Raw genomic sequence first — 24781 nt, forward strand, 5'->3', positions numbered from 1 at the left:
CAGACCTAATGCCCCCTGCTGTAACAAGGATTAAACGAGATCTTGATTATAAAACACTTCACTCAGTGCCTAGCACCAAGTAAATTCCAGTCACTAGGAACGTTTTTACTATTATCACCACTGATATCCAATGGCCCTGAGCACTCTAGATTTTAAAACAGCTTTAAAAAAAAAATCAAAATTAAAATTAAAAAGTAATTTATGTTGGACAAGTTTGATGGTTTATTTTCAATTAAGTAAAATCAATACATTTAATTAAAACACATGCTCACCTTTTTTCCCTAAAAATAAGAAATCAAGTTTTTTTGTCATTTGGTCGATAATGTGCATTTCCAATAAAATTCTCATAGTTTCTCTTCTGCAGAATGCTGCTAGATAAGTGTTGATACGACACAGGCCTTTTTCCTGATTGAAAAAAAAAAGGGTAAAGGGGCATTTAAAGTCAAGCAATTTGGTAAGAAATATAGGGGTTGTTATATTTTCAAAATTCCCTAACGTCGATAAATCCGTGTGTTTGCACAGTTACAGCTGAATTGTTTTTATGAGAACATTTGTTAGCACAGAATTTTGTTGAAGTCCCTAAAGCTAAGATTATCAAGGTTCCAAGGCTATCATTAGAAAGAATCAAAAGCCAAAAAAAAAGAGGCAGCATAAAGTATTTTAAACCTATAGGCATCATGAACAAAAGTATGTAGAAAAAGAGCTTTAAAAGAAAATATTTAAGAGAGGACTTGACTTCCGACAAAGTCTTGATTCTTGTCTATTTTAAGCACCATGGGAGGGAAATGGATACTTTTAATCAAAAGGCAGCAAAAATTACTATTTCATTACAATTTTTTATAAAATCCACTGGAGTGTGTGACAGCAATTGTTTTTTAATTTGCTATCCCTACCAGACCAATCGGCATCAAGCTATCCTCGACAGAGTGTTGTCACCACAGTGAATCCTTAATTTGAAACTAACACAAACTGAAAGGTTTAAAACGATTTTGTCTCTTTGGGGCAGCAAGAACCAGCAGAGCTTATATCAGATAAAAGAAGGTGTTGCGGTTTGATCAAGTTTGCCAAGAGGGACATGTCCCTGGACACTCTGATCTACCTTTTTATGTGCACAGGTATGTGCCAGGCACCTCTACGAAATGCTACCACCAGGAAAACGTTTCTATGGAAGAACACTGAAGTCATCTACAAGGTTAATGATTTTCCTATGTGGGAAAATGTCATTCTTTAAATTCACTTAATACAGCTGCCCCTCAGTATCCATGGGGCAGTGGTCCAGGACCCCTGTGGATACCAAAACCCATGATGCTCAGGTCCCTGAAATACAATGTGCATATAAGCTATGCACATGCTCCTGTATGCTTTAAATCACATCTAGATTATTTATAATACCTAATACAATACAAATGCCATGGACATAGTTGTTATACTGTATTGTTTAGGGAATAATAACAGGGAAAAATGTCTGTGCGTGTTTAGTACAGACACAACCATCTAATTTTTTTTTCTCAACATTTTTGACCTGCAGTTGGTTGAATCCACACTTGCAGAAACTGCGGACACAGAGGGCTGCCTGTATTTAACGAAGGGTAACTAGGCAGTACAACCCTAAACGTCCTAATGTTGAAACTGTTCAAAAGGACTGTTCAACCTGCAGTTCTTACACTTTCTGCTCCCGACAGGTCGAGGGTCCCCGTGTGGCATTTACCGTGTACCCCTCGCACGCTCCTCCACGGGGGAGGCTCGCGGCAGGGCTGCATGGGACCCAAAGCTCCACACGCAAGACACCCTTTCTGCTCTGAACAAGTTCACGGCCCAGCGGGGCTGGTAAAACGTGTGAAGCAGCAGGTTGGGACTGAGCACTGAGCCTAACACAAACGTGCAAGAGACGAAAAAGGCAACAACGAAGTGAGGTGAGCGGGGCCTTAAATGGCACCTGGAATGCCAAAGGAAAGATCGGATTAGCCCAGTGGTTCCCAACCATTTTTCTCATGATCAATCCAACAACAGAGAAAAATTAAATTAGCAAGAGAAATTAAATACTGAGGAAAGATTTAATCCTGTAGAGTTGAGCCTTGGAGGACCACAAACCATTGCTGTATCTGAAAATGGTTCTCTCCCTCTCTCTATGGGACTCCAAGAACTTTTTGTCCCCTTGGGGGTGGTACCACCTTCACTGAGAACACACAGATTAGATACCAGGCAACTTAGGCACAAGTGCAACTCAAACACGATGCCTCTAACGCAGTACCTTCTAGCGCTGAGCTGGAAGCTGGACTCCCGGCTGGCCCGCAGGTGTAGAGCGGTCCAGAGCCACCGTAGGGCTTCTGAACAGCCAGCACATTCGGAGGGTCGACCTCACCAGAGCTCAGGAACCTCGGTTTGGGGGGCAACGCTGGCGACGGGCACACACACTCCTGAGGTAACAGCGACGTGATGCTTCTGACAACATGGTATTTGGGGAGGTCGTAGGCTCTTCTGTAATTGGGCCCAGGCTGGTCGGCGTCTAGAGCAGCCGCACTGGACTTGAGTCTCTTGGGAAGAGGCTCCCCGAAGTCCGCCGCGGCGCTGCCTGCATTCCGACCGCAGAAATAGTCTCTTCCTTGGGGGGCCCACGGGCTGTCGTTCTTAGGAGGGTAGTCGGTGGAACCATTGACGTTACTGCTGCCGAGGGCGGGCTGAGGTTTTAATTTCGTCTCAGGTCTTTTTGTTTTATCCGCTGCGGGTGAAACACTGGTTTTACAAAACGTCTCGGACTGCTGCTGTCTGGTGGCAGCGGCCCCTGGGCCCCCGACGCTCTGCGGTGGCCTGTGCGACTTCAGGTTGCTTGGGGCTAAAGTGCTAGAGTCTATCCCTGAAGTCAGAGGGGCTTTGCCCGGCCCCGGGGGGCTCTGCTTCACCTTCTCGGAGGGCAGGGATTTGGACTGCGCTGGGAAGGCAGCCTTGGGCTTGGGCTTAGGGAAAACAGACAAGGGAGGCACATCTTTTCCCAGTAAAGCTGGCGGGCACCCCGTACGCCTACTTCTAAGCAAAGACTTGTTTCTACAGTTTTTATGAATGTCCGGATTGTATTTATGCTCCAGTCTCTGGTGCATAATTAAAACTTCTGGATAAAATGTTTTGAAGGTACAAAATGGACAGGTGCTGCTCGGGATTACATTTTTACCCAAAGAAATTGCTGGGCAGTTGGGAAGAGCCCCGAGGGATAAATTTAAAGGTTTGTCAGGAGAGTCCGTGCTCGGCTTGTATTTGCAATCTGCTGCCGTCTCCACTTTCTTCTCTTTGGGGCCGACATCGACATTCTGGGCGGTGCTGCCGTCTAGAGGAGGAGCAACATCCTCTTCTGTTTTACAGATGAGGTTATTTGCCTGAGGTTCAATTACTGATCTCTTTCTTAACACATCCACATAAGCAGGGGCAGGATTTCTGTTTACTTTGTCTGCACTGGCATCAGCTGCATTTTTATTGAAATCCTGAGTATCTTTGTGTGCTGGTGAGAGCACAGCGCTGCCCAGAACATTCTGAAAGACAGCAGGCATCTCCTTAAGCTGCTTTGCAGGTGGACTGCCTTTAACATCTTTGGCACCATCGAAAAATCTTTTCAAATTTTTGGTTTGCGCACTGTCAGCGGTTAATAGTGCATCTTCAGTCTCCTGATTTTTACCATCGTTCTTGACTTCGGCAGCAACATCTATCTGTTTATCCTTGTGATGTCTCTCCAAGTGATACCTCAGAGATGTCTTCTGGGCTGCAGCATAGTCACAAAATTCACATTTGTATGGTTTTTCACCTAAAACAAGAAATGGCACTATATTATAGAAGTTTATGAAAAGCATCAAAATAGATTTGTGGAAACAAGAAGAATCCATTATTTAGAAAATACAGGCTTCCCTTCCTTTTCCCTTCTCAATCTACTAATCTTCATGTCCAGGATTTCTCATGAGTTCTTCACCTCATCACCCTTATTATACTGAATATGTGAAAGTACAAATACATACCTTCGATAGAAAAAACAAAATAATAGCAACAATTCTAACTTATTAATCTTCATAACCGTCCTATGAAGTGATTATTATTATTCTACTTTTATGGCTAAAAAAACTAAAAGCACAAAAAGGTTAAATAATTTGCCCAACGTTGCAGCTAGTACATGGAAAAGATGAAATTCATCTTTGTGGGCCGGCCGGGGCGGGGCAAGAGATAAAATTCAAATCTATGCAGCCTCCCGCCCAATTGTGCTACAGCTTTAACAATCTAAAGAAAGACTACTAAATATATTCTCATTTCATTCTAAATCATGAAAATATAAAAAAGATATGGCATTAAAAAATATGAAGTTTTAATAAGATGTGAATGTCAGGTACAATAATCACAAACTAAACAAAAAATTAACTTCAAAACAGGAACAGTTCAAGTGACAATGGTACTAAAAGAATAAAAATAACAGCTGCAATAAACACAGTACACATTTATTCTTCACTATTCCAAGCATCTAGCAGAATATTTGAACAAAAAAAAAGTAGAGAACTATATTATAATTCTTTTAACTAATACATGCTTTAAAAAAAAAAAAAAAAGAAGTTCTTTACCTGTATGGGTTCTGAGATGAATATTGAGGTAATAATTTGAACGGAAAAACTTTCCACAGTAACTACACTCTCTTGAGGATGTGAGATGCTTTATTTTTCCTCCATCATCATTTTTATCTTAAAGCAGAAACAAAAATATTTTATAAGACAGCTGAAATACATGTATAAGACATGCTGAATTAAATATTCTTGATATAAGCGTATTTGGAAAGCATGAAATCATTTTTTTATGTTGGGATTGGGGTAGACCCAAAAATGCTAAAAACATACCAAATGCTGTTTTGAAACTGTTTAAAGTTTCATAAAATGCCTGTGTTTTTGATTTTTTTTATTTTCTGGGAATAGCAAAGTGCACTATTAAAGATTCAGTTCTTTGTTTGCCTTAATCACAAGAAAGATCATTTAACAGACCAAACTGCACGGGCAGCTTCCTGTTCTCTCCGTATTTCTTAGCGAGCAGGACCTGCCAACTGAAGGTGGACGTACAGTATGGCTGGAAAAGCCACCTTCTTCACAATAAGTAATTTAGAAAAATAAGCCAGTGTGAATCGTCAATTTCCCTAACCACCAGGGTTTCGAAAAATAAGCTTATTTTAAGATTAAACAAGTTACCACTAGAGGGTAGCAAGCACAACTTAATCTTCAACAGAAAAGAAAGTCTGGCACTGGGCAAATACGGGAAACTTTGTCAAAATTTAGCTAAGTTTTGGAAAGCAGACTGTATTGCTCACAAGCACTCATGTAGGCAAAATACATCTGACAACTCAAAATCTGTCCCCAAACGACGAGTTAGGCCCTCAGCCTCAATCTTCACGGGACAATCAGAACAGCGCCTCGCGAGGAGCAAAGTCCAAGCCTGATTCATCAGACTCACACACAAGGCCCTCCAAGACAGTCAGATGTGCAGCAATTAAAATACCCCTCACCTAAATGAGTAAGTCTAAATAAACGCCCTCTGTTGTAGATCGTATCACGTACATCGTAACAGGAATGACTACAACAAAGGTCTGGCCATCTCTTGAACTTTTAGCATGATCGAACTGGCCATTCTGCCTTGCAAAACTGTTATGTCCAGTCGAAAGGCCTCTTCTGTCCTCCTTCTGTATTTCTGCACTCTAGATTGCCTGCAGCTTACTAATTTTAAAAAGTAGCTTATAAGCAGACCTTGGTGAGCTTTCAAGTGTAACAAAGACCGGACTATACAATCTCTGTTATCCCTAAACTCCCCCCTAGGGAAAGTGTACGTCCACCTTTAAAACAGAGATAACCTTTAATCTAAAAAGGTGACATAAAAACTTTTAAAAATAAATTTAGTTTTATGATCTTAAATTTAAAAAAAAAAAAGCCAATGATAGTACAGCAAGATAAATCTAGAAACCACATAGTAATACACGTTTAGGAAAATCAATTCCCTAAACACAGAATGACCAGCTTGCTTTCTTACAATCACACCCAACTAGCTGGGTTTGCACCTTGTTGCAATTTCCTACTTCCAACCATGTGTCAGGATTTATGGCATGTTGCGTCATATCCAGAAAGCTATGAAGTGCCTTTACTTGAGAACAAAGCACATGGCATTTCCACATGTCCCTGGCTCCCGCTCTCTCAGCATCACCTCTAACTTTACAGTGTTCTTTAAAGGAGTATGAACTTTTTACAAATAGGCTGCTAAAATTATCCTTGGGAGGTGGAAGACAAGGATCATAGGCCAATTTTGCAAACAGGGAAATCGGGGCAAAGAAGGGTGTAAGCAACATATAATCGGTCACAAAACAATGCAGTGGTAGAACCAGAACCCAATGCCAAGCTGCGGCGCTCCCATCCATGACTGGGTATTCTATCCACCTTGATGAACCAGCCCAAGTTTTCCACGCCACCTACTAGTGATTGGCCATTTCATTACTTTCAGGGCATTGTACTAGTACAGTACTGGTACTAGGAGAAACCACTTTGCCAACTGTGATTAAAACCTTTTTTATGATGTCATTGAGACATCATAATGTGTTTTCCAGATTTCAGAAAACTAAAGATTTGTAGTATGCTAAGTGCTAGGTTTCCTGTGTCTCAGGAAACTCAAAACATCCCAAATATTTGATGTAAAAACTACTGCTCTGACATAGATCACATGATCTGAAAAAGAACTGGGCACTGGCTTAAAAGCAAGTGAAGAGTCCAAAATACTGTCTGGTCAAGGTGATAATGTGGCTGGCTGGGTACAGTGGCTCGCACCTGTAATCCTAGCACTTTGGGAGGTCGAGGCAGGAGGATCACTTAAGCCCAGGAGTTCAAGACCAGCCTGGGCAATATATCAAGACCCCATTGCTAAAAGGAAATTGAAAAATTAGCCAGGCATGGTAGTACACTTCTGTAGTCCCAGCTACTTGCGAGGCTGAGGCAGGAGGATCCCTTGAGCCCAAGAGTTCGAGGCTACAATGAGCTATGATCGCACCACTACACTCCAGGCTGAGCAACAGAGTAAGATCCTGTCTCAAAAAACAATGAAAAATTCATCATGGGTCTCAGAGTTCACAGAAAACTTCAAACACACAGCAAAGTTACACTGAAAGAATCGGAAGAAGGTATTTGTTTTAAACAAAGACCACTTTCACAAACGATAATGTTTCTGAGACCAATTCATGTGCCCATCATTCATTTGTTGATTAATGTCCTACACATTAGGGTTTTTTAAAATGGTTTTAAGCAGCAAAATCCTTTATTCAAACAAAATATTAAACAGACATGAGCAGCTCTGGTTGAAGTGAGGATAGCAAGACTCCAAACACAGGTGGATTCCTTTGCCCTGCACAATTCCGCTGCGGCTCAGGAAATAATGTGAGCGTGCCTTCAGTGACAGTTTTGTTTCCATAAATGCCATTAGTATACTGAAATTTTTACTAAGAAAATGAGGTTTCTCAAAAATATCTTTGATGTGTTCACATTCCCTGTATTTTAGGGACAAATTGTTTGGGTTACTGATTTAACTTGCTAATGGGCACTAGCTTCCCAAACATTAAGGATGGGGTATCAGCCTGCACCAAATGGTTTCTCTAATAATATTCTTGTTCTAGGTGACAATCATTCCCAGTACCTTTTGTGACCACTAGAAAACTCATTTGGAATAAATTTATGAGAACTGGGCCTTGATAAGACAGTGAAGTTAATTGCATGTGAAGATAGCTTGTTTTTAGAGATAAGATCAGGAATGCTAGAAAAACTTTAAGTGAAATCTCTCAATCTTGATACTATGGGCATTCCAGGCCAGATCATCCCTTGATGAGGGTGCTGTCCTGTTCCTTGTAGAATGTCTAGCAGTGTCCCTGGCCTCTGCCCACTGGATGCCAGCTGCATGCACAACACACACCACTGCACAGCTGTGACAATCAAAACGTCTCCAGACATTGCCAGATGTCAACTGGGGGCAAAATCGTCCCAGTTGGGAAACAGCGCTTTAGGCTAATGTACCAAAAAATGTGTGTTGGGAGAGAAATACAAAATCACAGAATTTTCAGAACTAGGAGAAAACTTGATGGGCCTCTTAACGCAACCCCGTTATTACAGAAATGAGAAAATTAAGGCCCTGAGAGGCTAAGCGTCTTATACAGAGTGCTGCCACAAAGAGCCTGGGCTTCACCCTGGTTCTCCAAACCCCCCTCCCCACAGGCGCTGCCTGGGAGGCGAACACAGGGCCGCGGCACACGCCAGAGCAGCTTACCCAGATGGAGCCCTTCAGGAAGCCCATCCTCAGATCCATCTTCAGAACCACCTTCCCCTCGATCCACGGCTCCATTTTCATCCAGAGTGGTGGTTAGGTCTGGAGAGCACGTCCCAGGCTGCCTTCCGTCGACAGACATGGTGGGCGACTCGGCACCCGCCCGTCTGTCCTTCTTGTGCACCCTCGAGTGCAAGACCAGCTGGTGGTAGGTTCTGAAAGCTTTGCCGCACTCAGAGCAGTGCGTCGGCTTCTCTTTGCTACTGGGTAACTTTGGGTCCACGTCCACAGAAGGCACTTCGCCGTTGGAGTGTCTGGACTTCTCTTTATCTTGTGAGAGGCCTGTACAACTTTTATTTGTTTTGGACTTTCCAGAACCTTCCGAATGGCTTTTAGTCACGCTCCAAATTTCTCCAAGTTCTTTTTCTGAACTCGAATCGTCATTGTCGGTGCTTCCTTCTTGCCCCGACTCCTTCACTTCTTCTTGGCCGACGGCGACCTTTCCTTTGGTCGCCAGCTGCCAGGCCTGGTAGGTGGTGAACGGGTCGAGCTGAGGTATCCATTTCACGAGCTTCTTCACCGTTTCGGGGTGAGATTTTGGTCTTAGGTTTAAAAACTGCAGGAACTCTTCCCTCGGAGGAGGCATTCCCTCTTGTGGAGAGCCTGTTTGTGTACTGCTGGGGCCGGAAGCAGTTTTTTTGGTGTGCATCTTGCTGTGCTCAATTAGACTTTCTTTATTTGGAAATAGGAAGCCACAAACCATGCAGATTTTGTAAGGAGATGAGATGCTCTCGGCCGCGTGTGCCTGCACGACCTCGTTGATGGTTGCTGGGCTCTCCAAGCCTTGTTGCAGTTTGTTCCTGGCCCCCGACTTGCCATTATGTGTCCGCATGTGATTTTTTAGAAACCACGGTTCCTTGAATCTTCTTCCACACATGTTACACCCGTAAGTGAAAGAGTCCTTGTGTTTCTTCATGTGGATCTCAACATCAAAAGCGACTCTAAATGTCTGCCCACATACCTCACAGCTAAATTCTTCATTTTCTTTGCCATTCTTGTCCTTTGGAGGTTCTGTTCGCACTTGACTTTTATCAAGAGGACTAAGATACTCAGCTTCGACCCGCAGCACTGCTGGTTCACAAAGGGTAGGCCGATGTTGCGTCAAGACATGTTTGTTAAGGTCTTCTGAATGCGCGAAGGTCTGACTGCAGAACATGCAGTCCAAAGGCATATATCCCTCTATTTGGATGACGTTTTTTTCTTGCGTAGCTCTGAAAGGAACAGCAGTGGTCCCTTTTATGGACATGGCATCATCTATCTCCATCTGGGTGCCAAGAGAACTGCCAATCACTTCTGGCCCATCCATGTACACTAAGAGGGATTGGGTTGGCATGGTTCCTGTCACTCTAGGTTTTATAAAAAACAAGAATCTCAAAGTTTCCTTGGGGAATTTCCGGAGTTGGAATAAGGCCACTTGTGAGACTTGTCACTCACACCTCCAGCAGCCCTGGGCTTCAAAACTAGAGCAAATATTTATTATAAAAGTTCAAAACAAAGTATATAGTCCTCTAACTTCTTATCTTCAGAAGTTTTAGGAAGCTCAGTGCTAGTACCACTGGTTCTTTCCACAAACAAGGCATATACAGACTCCCCGACGCTTTGATTCAAATATGAATCAGCACAAAGCATTAGTTCTCTTTGTCTCCATTGAGTGAGTGATTCAACTGAGCAAGAAGTCAATCCCAGCAACCTGGAGACAAGGGATTTCCAAACCCTAGAGGAAAAAAAATAGGAACGGTTAGCTACACCCAGAGAAAAGAGAAGGCTGGCGCGGATGATTCATAGGGTCTTTTCCACGAGGCAGAGAAGGCGACCAATTCAGTTGCTTCACTTTAACTAACATACAGTGCATCCTGTTAAACATGCTTGTTAATTAAATCATTGGCATTTTATCCAGTCGGTACACTTATTAAATCAGAATTTCATCCAGCTGAACTTAAGACATGACGCTTTACTGATTTAAATCTAAAATGTCAAGTTTTAGGGCAGCAATTGTTAAATTCGGTTGACTATGTTTTAAATGCCACTAAAACATACATGTGTATCTGCTCAACAGCCTCCCCAGCCTAAAGACTGTAAGAACTGTGAAAAGTAAAGATGACAAAATGAAACCACTTTCTCAAGTAAAATTTGAAAGCCAGGGTTTAAAACTGTCTTGTATACAAACAAATCTACATACAACAAACACAAATGCCCAAAAGCACACTGGAAGAGAACACATACAGAGCTCAGCAACATAAGCACACAAAAACAGGAATCTTTCCTAACATCCCCATTCAGGAAACATGGAACCCCTCGAGACGGGTACTCGTCTTGGCCAAGAGAACCTTGATGCACTGTGGCTCACTGGATATTCCAAACCTCACCCCACTGTCCAAATCCCAGTTTGCTTTCAACAACTTTCTGCCTCCAGTAAGCGCTGGGTAGGACTTCCTGGTCCAGACAACAGATGAGGAAATACATACACAAAGCCACTCTCTGAATGTACACATTTAAGTTAAAACCCTCAACACAGCAGGACCAGCATAGCTCAGTCTTTCATCAGAAAATGGATCCTCTCGTTTCTTAATCCACCTCTCACCTGAGGCCTTGGCCAGGTGGAAGACGGATTATTTAGCTTGGTGGCTCTAACTTAAGAAGCGAATTTTCACTCCTGGAGAAAAATTAATCTCTCAAGCCAATACCCTCTACCTTTATGGAAAGCAGTAAGAGGTGTTTTTAAATAGTCCCAACTACTTTGAAACTTCAATCAATTAATTCTACCAAAGAAAACAAAAAGACAGGCAAACTACTCCCACTGCAGGCAACGTACAAACACAACAACAGAAAACATTTACTTTCCTTCTCTCCACTTCCTCAAAGAGCAAGGCCCCTAGGCTCAGTAGAAGCGGAGGAAACGGCTCTTCCCTCCTTCCCATTCCAAAAAAGGAATTCTCGTACTCCTCGTTATCTTTAGTTTTGAATAAATCAGATCTCCAGCATTAAGCTTTTCTAAATAAGACTGCAGATCAAAGATTAGGGCAAAGAAAGAACTTACTGAAGTTTTTTATCTTAATTTCTCAGTCTTGTCTCTGTGGCAATCACAATGGAGTTGCTAAGCACACCAGCTGGTCACCAGCGTGGGGCGTCAGAAAAGAACACTCCAGAGGCCTGTGTTCTAGTCTGGCTAAGTCACAACTGTAAAGATGTCACCACCACAGACCTCTCATCTTTCTAAATCTATTTAATACCATTGGTTAAACGATAGGACGGCCCAGAGAATTTCAAAATTCTATGGTCATGGGGATAGATTTACACATTCAAAAAAATGTTCAATGACTCTGCTAATCAGAATATTAGATGATACTTGGATAAGGGACTGCTAAATTAGGTTTCTATGTAGTCATTTACTCATTCAACAAGTACTTACTGAATGCCAATGTCCCAGACAATATTTTAATATGAACAGCACATATTCTAGAAAAGCAGTTATGAAACTTACATGATTTTCACTGTCCAACAGTTAAATGAGAAAAAGAGAAACCATTCAATGAGTTCTACATAAGGCCACATAGACTCAATTCAATTTGAATAAAGATTGTCATTTATTTGAGGTCCTTCCTATTAGGTGCTAAAATACGCTTTTCTAAAAAATGACATAGTGGTTTAGAGCAAATAGTGGTTTTTTTTTTTTTTTAATGTCCTCATTTGGCAAAATCAAAGTCAGTCCCCATGTCAGGCCTCAACATTATTTTTTGTTATTGTCAGAAATTTAACTAATCTGTGAAATTTTAAAATTTTTGAGGAGTCTACTTTTCTACAGATGTCCTTTCTTTAAAAAAAAAAAAGACACCAACCTTACACTCAATTTCTTGATTAGAAAGATGATGCAGGTATAGCCCTATTACTCCCTCTACCCCTCCCTAGAGTAACAGCATAACTTACAGCCTAACTTGGTTACTGGAAATACTCAGGAATACGGTTTGGTTCCAATTTTTATCTCTGAAATTTTCAAATATCTGGGTTAAGGAAGTCACCATCACCCTGTCACACAAGACCTTCTGAGATTTCACTGGAGCGAAGGATGATAAAGGAGGCACAGTGGGAAATGATCTCAGGAGAAAGAACAGCTTGGGTCTGCCTGGGAGGGTGAACAGCCTGGGAGGCCTGGCAGTGAGGGAAGGGTACCCTAGGCCAACAGGTCTTCTTGTGTGGCCAGATGGGGAAGAACCTCCCAGCAAAACAGAGGCACTTCTTCCTTCAGGGAAGCTTCTAGAACAGATCCTAATAGTCATTAATTGTGTCCAACTGCCCTGAGTCCTAGACTACCTGGTTTCAGGTAATCCTTACTGCTCACCGCAGAGGCGCCTTCCCTGACTACTGCCCAGCACACGCCATGCCCAGCTCGGTGATGACTTCCTCTGACAACTTCCGTCAAGATCTGAAACTGCCCAAGTTTATTTGTTTGCTTGCAACTGTCTCTCTCTACCACCTCTTTTAGATCTTAAGGACAGAGACCTTGTTGCCTAGTTCACTGCTATCCCCAATACCTGGCACAGAGTTAGGCCTTCAACAAACACCTGGTGAATAAACATCACATAATTGGTACAGGCACAGAATCAGTATGCACATGTTTGGCCGCAGTCACTAACCATAAATGATCAGATATTAAAATTAACTCCAATGTTCACCAAAATGTCTACATGACTATCTATGGCTGCCATCTAATTGACATTCTGCAACTTCAGTAGTGTAACAAAATGTAAAAGAAGAATCATATTTAATCATACCATAAAGTTGACCAGCACAAGCAAAAACTGCCATCACTTGGATTTATACCCACTCTCCTTATGACCCACCAAAACAAAAATGCTGGGCGTGCTGGGGAAATCTTTGATAGCAAATGCCCCCAGCTCTCCACTTAGAAACTAAAACGTATGTAGACAAAACACTTCCTTAAACTCTAAAACAATGAGTAATACTTTAAACCACGTTTACATCACTTAAAACGAATTTGCTAAACAAAAATCTTTAAAGTGGTTGTAATAATAAAGACTTAACAGAAATTCTGATCTAATCGCTGTCTAATAAAGAATGGCCATTCCAGCTTTAGTGTGTATGTGCACATACATACATGAGCCTTCCCAAGACCCTTCAGCCTTCCGTACAGCACACAGCAGCCAACAGTGACCACCCTGCTGTCTTTCTTGACAAAGCACCGAAGGGGAAAAGGGAGGATATTATAATCCAACACGTACTGTACTCTAATGCTTTTAGTTTTCAAGAAAGTAAGCATTCTGGACACACTAAGCTTATTGAAAGTTACTTCACAAAAACGTCTCTCAATGTTTAAAAACATTTCTAAACCTTTACTCAAGTAAATAACAGAACTTAACCTTCAGCCCTATACATACCTCAAGGTACCTAAGTCAAGAAGTTACTCAATATAACCCTATACTGAGAGATCCTAGTGTTTAATTTACATTGTGATCATTTAAGTAGATACTTTTTAAAAAATTTAGCACAACATAATCTTTGAAATCCAGTAGATAACCATATTGCTATAAATGCCTGAAATATAAGCCTGATGTTCTTTAGGGCGCTAGGGAGACACTGATTTGTGACTGAAGCTGTGACTTCTACTACTATCTGTAGATCCTGAAATTAGCAAATATTACACATTATACATCGCTTGTTGAAAAGCACAATAATTTGCGCTTAAGTACAACAAATTAGGGCCAACAGCCACCTTGCTGACAATTGCTGTAACTTGGAAATATTTTTCTTTACATACAAGTGTATCGAAACTGTTAACCTTCAGAGACAACATGTCTCTCTGTTTCAGCTGAACAGGGTATCTTAAATTCTTGATATGGAATATTTTATATATCATAGTATGGAGCAATAAGGTATTCAAAAGCTCTCAAAAACTGTCAAAAACACGGAAAAATTATATTTTTATACAAGTACTTTGCCTACAGATCTACTTTTTCCCAAGTTACTAAAATGTCCAAATAAATGTTTATTAAAACATTCAACTTAAACTGCTACTCTCTGGCCAAGGCATTTGTATCCTTAATATTACAAAATTACCTCCAAGATCTGGTTAGGAAGCTTACAGTTCTTCTCTAAGCTTTCCCTCTATATTTTACACATACTATCTTTTCTACATCTATTGACTAGATTGGAGGAAACTCTACATAGCAACCTACAGTAACAGTGAGAAGCTACAGGTTTGTTTGTGTTTTAAATCCTTTAAATCCTTCAACACTATTTCAAGGAAATCACGAAGGTCACACCCATGAGCTACATGGTCAACCCAATTTTCCTAATGTAGCTGTGGACAGAGGCTAAAAAGTTAAGCAAAAAAACCTCGATTAGAATATTCAAAGTTTCTATTCAATGTTACAACCTAAATTCTTCACATGCAAAAGACTGTTCAAAGGCAAAATGTGGGAAGATCCTATAGGAAATAATCTCACTTTCTTGAAACTCTTTATAAATGATCAGTTCTCAATAGGATTAGAAACCAAAGTACTATAAAAATATAATCACATTAACATATTTGAGTGTCATAATTAGAAACTGTCTGATTCATCCCAAATCAGTTAAGGTCAGTTAAAGGATCTTAATAAGAATTTAAAATATCACATATTACTTTTAGTTTCAATATTAACAGATACTGTAATCTGCCAACTGGCTTTTAAAAAACTCCATCTTGACCTGAAAGGGTTATAAGGGAAGTCAATGTTTTTTATTTTAATTAAGCAAGATTAAGCATTGCTATCTGTCAGTTTCTACCATTAATACTACTTAACCAGTAAAACCTTAAATATTCTGAAAAGATCTGACAAGCCTAACTATACCAAAAAAGAGATTTCAGCAAATTAAAAAATAAACTGTTCTATCTTTATCTGTACTCCTACCTCCCTACAAAGAAAACACTGAACATGTGTACTTGTGTGTATGTACACACATATGTATACACAAATAACTGTATGTATATGTACACACACAATTAATTATGACCATTACACTACACCACTACACACTATACCACTTTTTCCAGAAGATCAAACGATGAGCTTTTTGAATTAGACTCAATTAATTTAACTAACTTCATTGTTAAATACCATCTTGGGCAATATCTTTTAAGACATAAGATCTCTCTTTAGCAACATTTAAATAGTCCCCACCCTATCATTTGTTGAATAAATACTAAAGTTGTATGTCTGGCTCTTCCAAGTCACCTGTTTCCTTTCAAAACTAAAGGGAAAAGTCTCCTTTCCATTAATAATACAATCACTGTTCAGCAGATTTATAATAAACCGAAAAAGCTTATCAGAAAAGAAATGAAAACAGTACTTCTGGTATAACTGAATTATTTAAATTATCCTGATCCTGACACAGGTAGGAAAAGTAAAAACAAGTATTTCTCCTAATACTGACTCAAGAACATAACTGGAGCCTACATTTCCAGTCCATTTAACTACATTTGAAATTCAAAAGGTTTCCAGACACACTAGGGACTAATGGAACACCAATACAAAAACACTCCACAAACCCATTAAAAAAAGAAAAAAAACAGCATCTGACTCTAGTAGAGACATGTGGAGGTCAAAAACAACTCTGGTAAAGCTTAAGAACAAAGGCTAAGAAATTAAACTAATTCTCTCAAACAACTTACTCAGCTGTCTTTTCAGGTTTAGTAATTTTATTTCTCAACTTTATCATAAAATTACCAAACTGGCCCCAAATTTCCAGTAACTCAGTTATGCTGATATCCTGGCCAGGAAGTAATGGGGATGTTTGGAACAGTCAATCAACAAATGCTCAAACGTAAAGATTCCCAAAGTTAAATGTAAAAGGGTAATTTGCAGCGGCAGCTGGCTAATGGGGGATTCCCCCCTATTTATTTGGAAGACAGATGTGGACAAGAATTGAGTTTGCTCGTCATGAGCTACAGATTTTAGGAAAGAATGGTCCCTGTTCTTCCACTTCCTTAAAGTCAGATTTCTATCTGCCCTCGTGGTCTAAATTCAGAAACCTTTGACCCACATACCATTGCAAATTTGTCTAACTATATTACCGGCTGGAGAAAAATAATCCAGATCACCTTACTCCAAAAAAAAAAAAATCAGCATTTCAGAAAAGTATCTATACTGCCCCCAAAATGAGGCCATTAAGTTATATTTAATAACCAGGCTTCCCTCCCCCCCCAATTTCAGAAATGTCCTGCCGTCTTTGTGTGATACATTCTTTCTTCCACATGCATTCAAACTAGTTAACACCCCTCCCCACAAAAATCTGGAGATGAGGTGTGGGGATCAGGCCGTCTCCATTGTCACAAGTTTCATTTACATGCTGTAAGTAAACCCTTCACTGTTTAGAATATCTAATAAGATTGGGATTCCTTTAATTCCATTTCAGTAGCTGTTCTGTAAATACCTTCCAGGTTTTTATTTAACACCCCTGTCATTTGAAAACTATTTTATTATATATATTCCAATTACAGTAATTTAAAATCTCATTACCTTAATTTTATTCTATTGGAATGCTCATCAGTTTATATGACTGTCTCATGTTTTCATTCCTACTTTACAATTCTAAAACTTGAAAACATTTAGCCATTGCTCATACTTTAGCTTCACCTTTCCCATTCATTAAACATACTGCTACTGGATTAAACTGAAATAGGAAACTAGGCATGAACCATTTAAAACAAATCATACCCACAACTTCAAAATCTGTAACACACAGGCCATACTGGCATACGTGAGATGAAACAATCTAAACTGAATTTTTTTTTTAAGCAAATGGAAACAAAGCCTCATATAAAACATTAAAAAGGTCCAATCATTTACTTTCACAAGAGAATCAGATAAAAGTAGATCCTTTTTTGAAGTAGTATCTTTTAGGCACTCAAGAGTCCTTAAAACTACTCAAAAGTTCTTATCAACCAGTATCATGTTTGTGACAACTGTGAGAAAAGAAAAGAAAAGAATGTAATTTTATAAAGTGGGAAAACAGGGCATCTTTTGGGACCCCTGAGGCTCTAATCAAGCTTCTCAGAATTAAGAGTGCTTGGGGTTGGGAAATGGCAACCCTGCTGTGGCAAAAACATACCATTTCATAATGTTGTTAAAAGAGAAAAAAGTGATTAGCATGTATCTGCAATGAGGAGATAGAGAGACTTAGTCACTGCCGGGCCATTATATTCCTTAATTATTTCATCGGTTTATAAGTGACTTGATGATTAAGTCTTATTTTCAGATTTCCTCTAAAATAAGTCCACTGGAAGGGGATTAGGGGCTCCTATTCCTCCTGAAGTTTCCCTGCCAAAAATGGAGGATTACAAAGAAAATGCAAATCTACCCCCACCTTAAAAGTAAAAGCAGTCAAAGTCAAAATCTTCACTCCTCCCCTTCCTCCTCTACTACCCGGGGGAAAAAAAATTGAGCTATTATCCAAATAGATTCTTCAGGGTAAAGGGGGAAAATTTTTTCTACATATTTTTTCTAACTGGTGTATTAGTTCCTTTTTTGAGTAAGAAGTGAAAGGGAATATGAACCCAAGACAATTGCTAAACTTCGATCTCACTAGTTATTAAAAAACAGCAAAGGTCAAACTGCAAAGTGTTCGGAGGTGTTATGAAGACAAAAGGATTAAAAGAAGTAGGATACTAAAGAAAAGCATGTGTCCTTCACCAATAAAAGTCATAATCTTGTCCTCTATTTCCTCCTCCTGTAGGCAAATAAATACACAATTCTAAAGAACTAGCCCTTCCTCATCACACCAAATAATTAAAATTCCAAACAACCAGGTTATTAATCCTATTCTAACAATTCAAATTATAACTCTGCCCTGTAGCTATTGACAACTGAATTTTTAAATAAGAAGTCACTGCCTCTTGAATTTAATACTTATATAACTGATTAAAGATGGCAGCAATTTGGGGGGAGAAGGTAACTTCTAAAACACCAGGATTTAAAAAAAAAAAAAAAAAACCCAAACACTGCTAACAGTCTCCAGAACACTGAACAAAACAGTATCTAAAATAAACATGACTTCTCAGAAGGAAAAAAGTTATCTACCATTAAGGACACACCTTAAAAGTTCTTAGCACACATTAACTAAGCAAGCACAAACTAGTGGCTCAACTGTTATATATTTCAGACAAAAAGCAATGAGGCCATTACTCTGCACTTGTTACTATAGACACATAAAGACTTTTTAGAAACTCTAGATCTACTACTCATTCTCAAAGTATCATAAAACTTAGCATTTTAAGTCTTGTTTGATATCAATCAAGGCAGTCCATCCACTTCAGGGGGGGAAAAGTACAGTAAAAGAAGAACATTTTAAATGTGCTTCTTGACACATACAAAAGGGAAGGTAAAAGGCCTCCTAGGACCCCTACCTAGTGGCCAGGCCTGGCCGGCAGCTGTTGTTACCTCGCCTTTTCTTTTGTTGAGCTTAATCTCATGTCAAGTCATTCAACCAACTCAAAAGTGATGAAGACATAATTGAATCAACCTGAACTAAATCAGACCTAGGCTGCTTAAAACATACAGCTTAATGGTTCCAAACGATCTAGAAAACCAGCTACGCTGTAGTACACACGGTGGTCAATAATACACGACCCTAAACTGGCAATGGACCACTGCAACCGCCAGTTACTTAACACATGTTTAGGAATGTCCCAAGCTTCAAGCCCTATAGGCTGATTCAGAAAGATAAATTGAGGCTCAAGGAATTTGAAAGTGGAACACCACACTAAAGCCTTAAGTCTTGAAATGACTATCCTTTTCTTGGTGAAAAAAAAACAAAAACAAGGGAAAAAAAGATTACTGCTGCTTCCAGTGTGGACAGGATACTGGGGTCCCAGAAGTGGCCACTGGTGGGCCACTTTTTTTCTTGCTCCCGTAACTAAATCTTTCGGAAAACTCCCCCGCCCCCGCTCTCCCCACCCCACCCACCCTCCCAAGAATGCGTCTTCCCGTCTTCGGTGAATCCCTGAATTCCAAAATGTGGGTTCAAACCCTGGCCCTGGACGTCCTTCCAGATCCCCGAGACCAGGGACCGCCCAGGCAGCCCCGAATCCAGCCTCCGGGCCCCCAGCAGCGCCTCCCTCCCCATCCTGTCCCGCTCGCACTTGGGGGCACATCTAGAGTGAAGAGGGCTCTACATCTGAAACTGAGCAGTTTCACCACTCGGCGCCTCCTGGCAGAAACTTCCCTTTAAAAAAAAAAAAAAAGAAGAAGAAGAAACACACTTTGGGGCTAACATTTCAATCCCTCCTGCCCTCTAGAGTTCCTAGTTCTGCTTCCAGCTGGCTCTGAGTGTCTCATTCTCTCCACTAGAATGGAGAGTTGTACAGATATTCTTTTAAGAGTTTATAGGGCATTAAAAGAGGGCTTTCTTTTTAAATCTTTAAAGAGACTAAGAAAAAAAAACACCTTATCACAACATACCCAGGAAACGCAGCCCAGTTCACCGCCTGCTCAGGGATGGGCAGGCGACCCGGGGCTCCCAGGGACGGATTTTTGGGAGCGCGGGAGGGTCACTGGGGCGCGCCTGGAGGTCCGCGGCGAGGCCCGGCCCCTCCCGCGGCCCCTGTAGACGCGCCCTCCGCCCTGCCCGTATGGACGGTCCCGGCCATTGTTTGCGGGGGATGCCTATTCGGACGCATTGTTTTGGCTGTTTCCAACTTGCCCCGGCCCCTCCCGGGCCACCGCAGGGGACTCCGCGCCGGCCCCCTCCCCTCCGCCCGCCCCCCAAGGCCAAGTCGGCAAACGGGGAGACCTGCCCCGCGGAGCGACCCAACTTTTCGGAGCAGCCGACCACCCGCCCGCGCAGCCCCCGGCTCCCTCCGGCCCGCCCCGGCCGCTGACCGAGAAAACGGGGACCCCCGCGCCCCCGGGCCATTCGGAATACTTCCAGCGGTGAGTGTGACACCAGAACACCGCTGTACGCGCCGGGGGCTCGCCCCACACCTCCGCGCCGGCGGAACCGCTCGGGAGCCGGTGCGGAGGGGGCGCCCTGGAGGAGCGGCACGGGAGGAGCAGGGACGGGGACGCGGGGGTCCCCGGGGGGACGAGGTAACGAGGGCCAGGAGACTCGGGGGGCCGGGCCAGGGCGCCCCCTTTACCTGCGGCTCCGGCTCCTCGGCCATTTCCTCGCTCGGCGGCGGCCGGGGCTGAACTGACACCGCTCGGGCGAGCCGGGGTTTGAATGAGGAGGGAGCGGGCGAGGGGAGGGGGCGGGGAAGGCAGAGGGAGGGGAGGCGGCGGGGAGTTTCTCTCGGCCTTTTGTGCGGACACCTCCCGGGCTCCGCGCCCGTACCCGGCCCCCCGAAACAGACGGGGCCCCCGGGCGAGGGGCGAAGCCATCCCTCAGGGCGCCTCGGAGCTGCGCTCCTTGAAGACCGCCCCTCCGAAAAGGAGCCCCCCCACCCCATCCCACCCCCGCCCAGAAGATTTGGGGGCCGGGCTCACCTCGGGCGCGGGGCTAAGGTGAGCGGGGTGGGGGTGCGCACGGGGGCAAAGGCGCGGGCGCCCCCTACTCGTCCGCGCGGGGACAGTGCAGGCGCGGGGGGTCCCTAGCGCCGCCGTGGCGGGTCCCTAGAACCGCCGTGGCGCGGCGCGTCCGGCGCAGGGGGACTGTTGGGTCAGAAAGTGCTCAGGGAGCAGCTGTTGCGCCCTCCCTCGGCCCCGCCGCTCCGAGTCGCCCCGCCCCCGGCCTCCACCGGCCGCCGGCCCCGCCCGCGGCCCCGCCCCCGGGCCCACGTGACCCGCGCGGGCGCGCCCCTGCCCCGCCCACCGCCGTGGACCCCGCCCCCGGGGCGCGAGCGAGCGGACGGACGCGCGCACTCCCAGTTCTCGCCCTGCGGTTCCCGCGCACGCGCGTGCCTTGCCGCCGCCCCCAGCCCCGCTCCCCGCCTCCCGCCATCCGGCTTAACGTGGCGGGCTCGCGCCCCGGCCGTTCCACTGACAGGTACTCCGGGAGGGGGGGGGCCACGTGGGTAATGCGCAGGCGCAGACCTAGGTCCCTGCCCCTCCGCCTCCCTCCCTTGCAAGGTGTGCCCAGGCGAGGGGAGGGGCCGGTAGCCCGAACTCCTGGGTCACCCGGAGTTACAAACAAAAAACCTTTACACTGGTCAGAAGGTAGCTGTGTATAAAAAACACCTTTTCAGATTGTCTTCAAGAGTGAGGAAGGTCGAGAAGATGATTAAAATGTTTTTAAATTAGTATCTAAATAAAGCTCTCCTCTAATTGTGATTTTTTTTTTCCCTGAAAGGGCTGGGCTTGTGCTAATATAACTTGAGATTTCTAAATTTAGCCTAGGTTCCAAGAATCTACTTGGTTTTGACAGAAATCCATTTGGATGAAACCAGGCTTAAAGTGGGGACAAAAAAAAAAGAAGCTAGCGTTTCCCCCTCCTCGCTACGCCCAACTCACATAAAGCATTTCCCAACTGTTTTTTTTTTCCCCTGCTGAAAGGAAGAAAGACGAGAAAAGGTTCTGATTCCAAAGGGCTGTGATATTCCCCTATTTTAAGGAAGCTCCAAGGAGGACCCATAGACAACAACAATCACATCCACTAATATTTCTGCCCCAAAATGCAAACAAATGCAAACATGGATCTATACAAGTGACTACAAATAAAATCGCCAAGTATTTTTTAATGGCCTTCGGTGTATCCAAAATTGAAAAACTTAAAAGAACCTCAAGAAAGGCACTTAAAATATATTTCCCAAATCAAAAGAAAGGGTGGGGGAAGCACTACAAAAACAACCCCAAGCTTGTGAGCCATGCAATCCTTAATAAATAGGAAAAGGAATTTGAGAAGACAGCTTAGCAAAGGAGAAGAATTTGCCAAGTGTAATGTTTTGCTGTCATTTTATATACGACTACTAACCCCACATATGGTCTGGTTAGTCTTTTTTAAAAAGGAAGTGAATCAATTACTTACTCACACTTAATTAATTAGCAGAGCCAGAAGTGCCAGCACTATTTTTTTCACTCAAGTACACTGATATTGATCACTTTTAATACCACGGTTCCTTTTCTCACAAAAGATGAATACCTTTCTTTAAAATATTTTCTAGAGTCTTATAGTCACAGTCTAAAACACAGTCCAAAAACACACTCTTCATTAACTTTATCCAAACAAATAATTGACTATCGAGCCTTACCACATAACAAAGAAAGTATGAACAAGTGGAACCAGGTTGAGCCTTAACATAAGGGTAGCCTCATTCTACATGTTAATGGATAACCTTTGAACTCTGAAACCTTGAATGCTTTAAACACAATAATGTGGATAGTTAAAAATTCTAGTGTCAAAATTGAGCAGGAGAAAAGCCCAAACTTTTCAGTAGGAATAGGGAAACAATCAAATATTTTGACAAATAATCGTTTCACTAAGAACAATGAGGCTTCTCCCTCTGAGACCTTGTTGCTACTACTGAATTATTTTCTGAGCAAAAAACGGTTGTGCTTTTCCCTATGCCCTCACAAAGCTACCACTTTGTTAGCATTATAGCATCATACGATTTGCTACTGTTTCGCATCCCTCCCCCCAAGAAAAATAACCTTATTATGTTGTAGCTTTTAAAATTGAAAGATGATTGTATTAACTAATCTATCTGCTAAGAGTTTTATATGTGATCCTTATGTTTGAGCAAAGAATTACAAAGAACCTTATTCCTGGAGATGTGCCAACAAAACTGGGAAATCGTTGCAAAATGCCAGTGAGTGAATGCTGGGTTGCAAATACATACTGTGTTTTCAAAAGGACAGAGAGCAATCTGAATTCGCCGTGAGGGCTTCTGTGAGACACATTCTTTCCTTAGAATGTGGAGACTCCTACTTAAGATGTATTTGGAAAGCATATGTAGTTCAAACAATTAAAAATGGAAACTCTAAAGAGTAACAGGAGAACGCTAGGAAAGGTTGATTTTGTAATAAAAGCCAAGAACTCATATTATTGTTGTACGAAGTGAAAACTGAAAATCGGACGCAGGTCTTCACCGCTTAGCTCCACCCACGCGCAATCCTGCTTCGCCATCACTCCCGGGCTAGACGCTCTCTAACGCAGTCAGGTGCTACCAGACACCAGCAACGAAAACAAAGAATGGAACGAGAAGAAAAGTCCCTTAAATTGTGAGCCGAAGCTCTGCACATGGTGCAGAAAGGTCGAAAAAGCCCCACTTCACCTCTTTTTAATGCGACAAACATCAGCTACGCCCCATTCTTCACTGTTACCCAAACAGGCCCTCTTAAGACATATTTCCCAGTGTGTGCTTATATATAAAATCACACCATTATCTCTGATTTAATCCTAGTGGTATCAGGCCTCTTCGTTTAGCTAACTTCTGATTTTCCATCCAGATTCTGCCCGTCACAGCCTTCTCGGATCTCATAACATAACGAAAAAAAACCTCTGGTTTGCTATTATTTAACATGTATTGGAATCATGTTTTTTGGGACTTTGCCTTAATTAGAAGAACAGAATGTGGTATGATCATCTTCTTTCTCGAGTATTTATTTTACCGTGGAACTATTACAGAAAACGATTTGGAAACTGTGTGTAAATCCCGGGAGCTGAAATAGAGCCAACATAGATACTTAACATAAAAGAATTCAGTGTTCGGAGCAGGAAAACCTGAAAAACTGCAGTGAGGAGCTAGCAGGAAAAGAAAATGAGAAAGTTAGGCAAACCTGCCAGCATTTGCAAACTACAAAGGACATTTTAGAAGAAAACAGGGACACCCCTTTTAACTAGACTGAATGCACCAAATTAAGTAGGGATAACAAACAACTCAGGGAACACAGCACTTCTCGCTTTTCTACTAAGCTTCTTGGTCCCACGCAAGTCATCCTTCTATAAACTATCACAGTAAAACGATTAGAAATGTATGGCAGAAATTACCTTTCCGAAGTGAAGGCAGTGTCTGAGACTAGGAGTTTGCCAGTCCACCTGGCTCAGGACAGTGCTGGAAGAGATGGGATTGCTGGTTTTTAAAAGCAAACCAAAAAGGGAGGGGCCAAGAATAAGGCTCAATTTAAATAAAGGTTTAGAGATAATCCCATCTTGATTGTATTAGCCAATCTTGATAACGTTAAGTTTTAATTGTATTTGTCTCATTGGTAAGTTTGATGCATGCCCCACCCCCCACACCTTTGCAAGCACAATTTATATCTCCTCTAAAATTCTGGATAGTTTTCCAAACTTGACGTCACTCACACTGTTAATGTGAACTTCCTTAAAGATCACACAAGTAACATAACATTGCAAGCACCCTTTTAAAGCTTTCTGCTTTCGTCGGATATTCCGAATCGGGAGCTTTGGGATGAGGGAAGGCGAGGGAAGAAGATAACTGGCATTTATTGAAATCCAAGTCCCAACAGCTCAATAAATGGAACCGTCTTCTATCCAT

The 24781-nt window shown here is 42.4% G+C and overlaps 1 protein-coding gene across 1 annotated transcript; it reads right to left on the bottom strand.

Moving 5' to 3' along the window:
- Positions 1–272: 272 nt before the first annotated feature.
- ZNF217 (zinc finger protein 217) lies at positions 273–20573 on the bottom strand. Its single transcript, XM_012645858.1, has 5 exons — positions 20489–20573; positions 8302–10072; positions 4590–4706; positions 2252–3790; positions 273–405 (listed from the first exon to the last, which is right to left on the bottom strand). Exons 2-5 carry the CDS (start codon positions 9689–9691, stop codon positions 296–298), a joined length of 3156 nt encoding a protein of 1051 aa, XP_012501312.1. The 5' UTR covers positions 9692–10072; positions 20489–20573; the 3' UTR covers positions 273–295.
- Positions 20574–24781: the final 4208 nt, after the last annotated feature.

The sequence above is a fragment of the Propithecus coquereli genome, unplaced genomic scaffold, assembly GCF_000956105.1.
Source record: "Propithecus coquereli isolate 6110/MARCELLA unplaced genomic scaffold, Pcoq_1.0 Scaffold237, whole genome shotgun sequence".
NCBI classification, from domain to species: Eukaryota; Metazoa; Chordata; class Mammalia; order Primates; family Indriidae; genus Propithecus; species Propithecus coquereli.

Coding starts and splice junctions, on each gene's coding strand:
- ZNF217 (XM_012645858.1), bottom strand. CDS start 9,691: ATGCCAACCCAATCCCTCTTAGTGTACATGGATGGGCCAGAAGTGATT. Junction 4,707..8,301: donor TCCTGAAGGGCTCCATCTGG/GTAAGCTGCTCT, acceptor TTCTGCTTTAAG/ATAAAAATGATGATGGAGGA. Junction 406..2,251: donor TTCCAGCTCAGCGCTAGAAG/GTACTGCGTTAG, acceptor TTTTTCAATCAG/GAAAAAGGCCTGTGTCGTAT.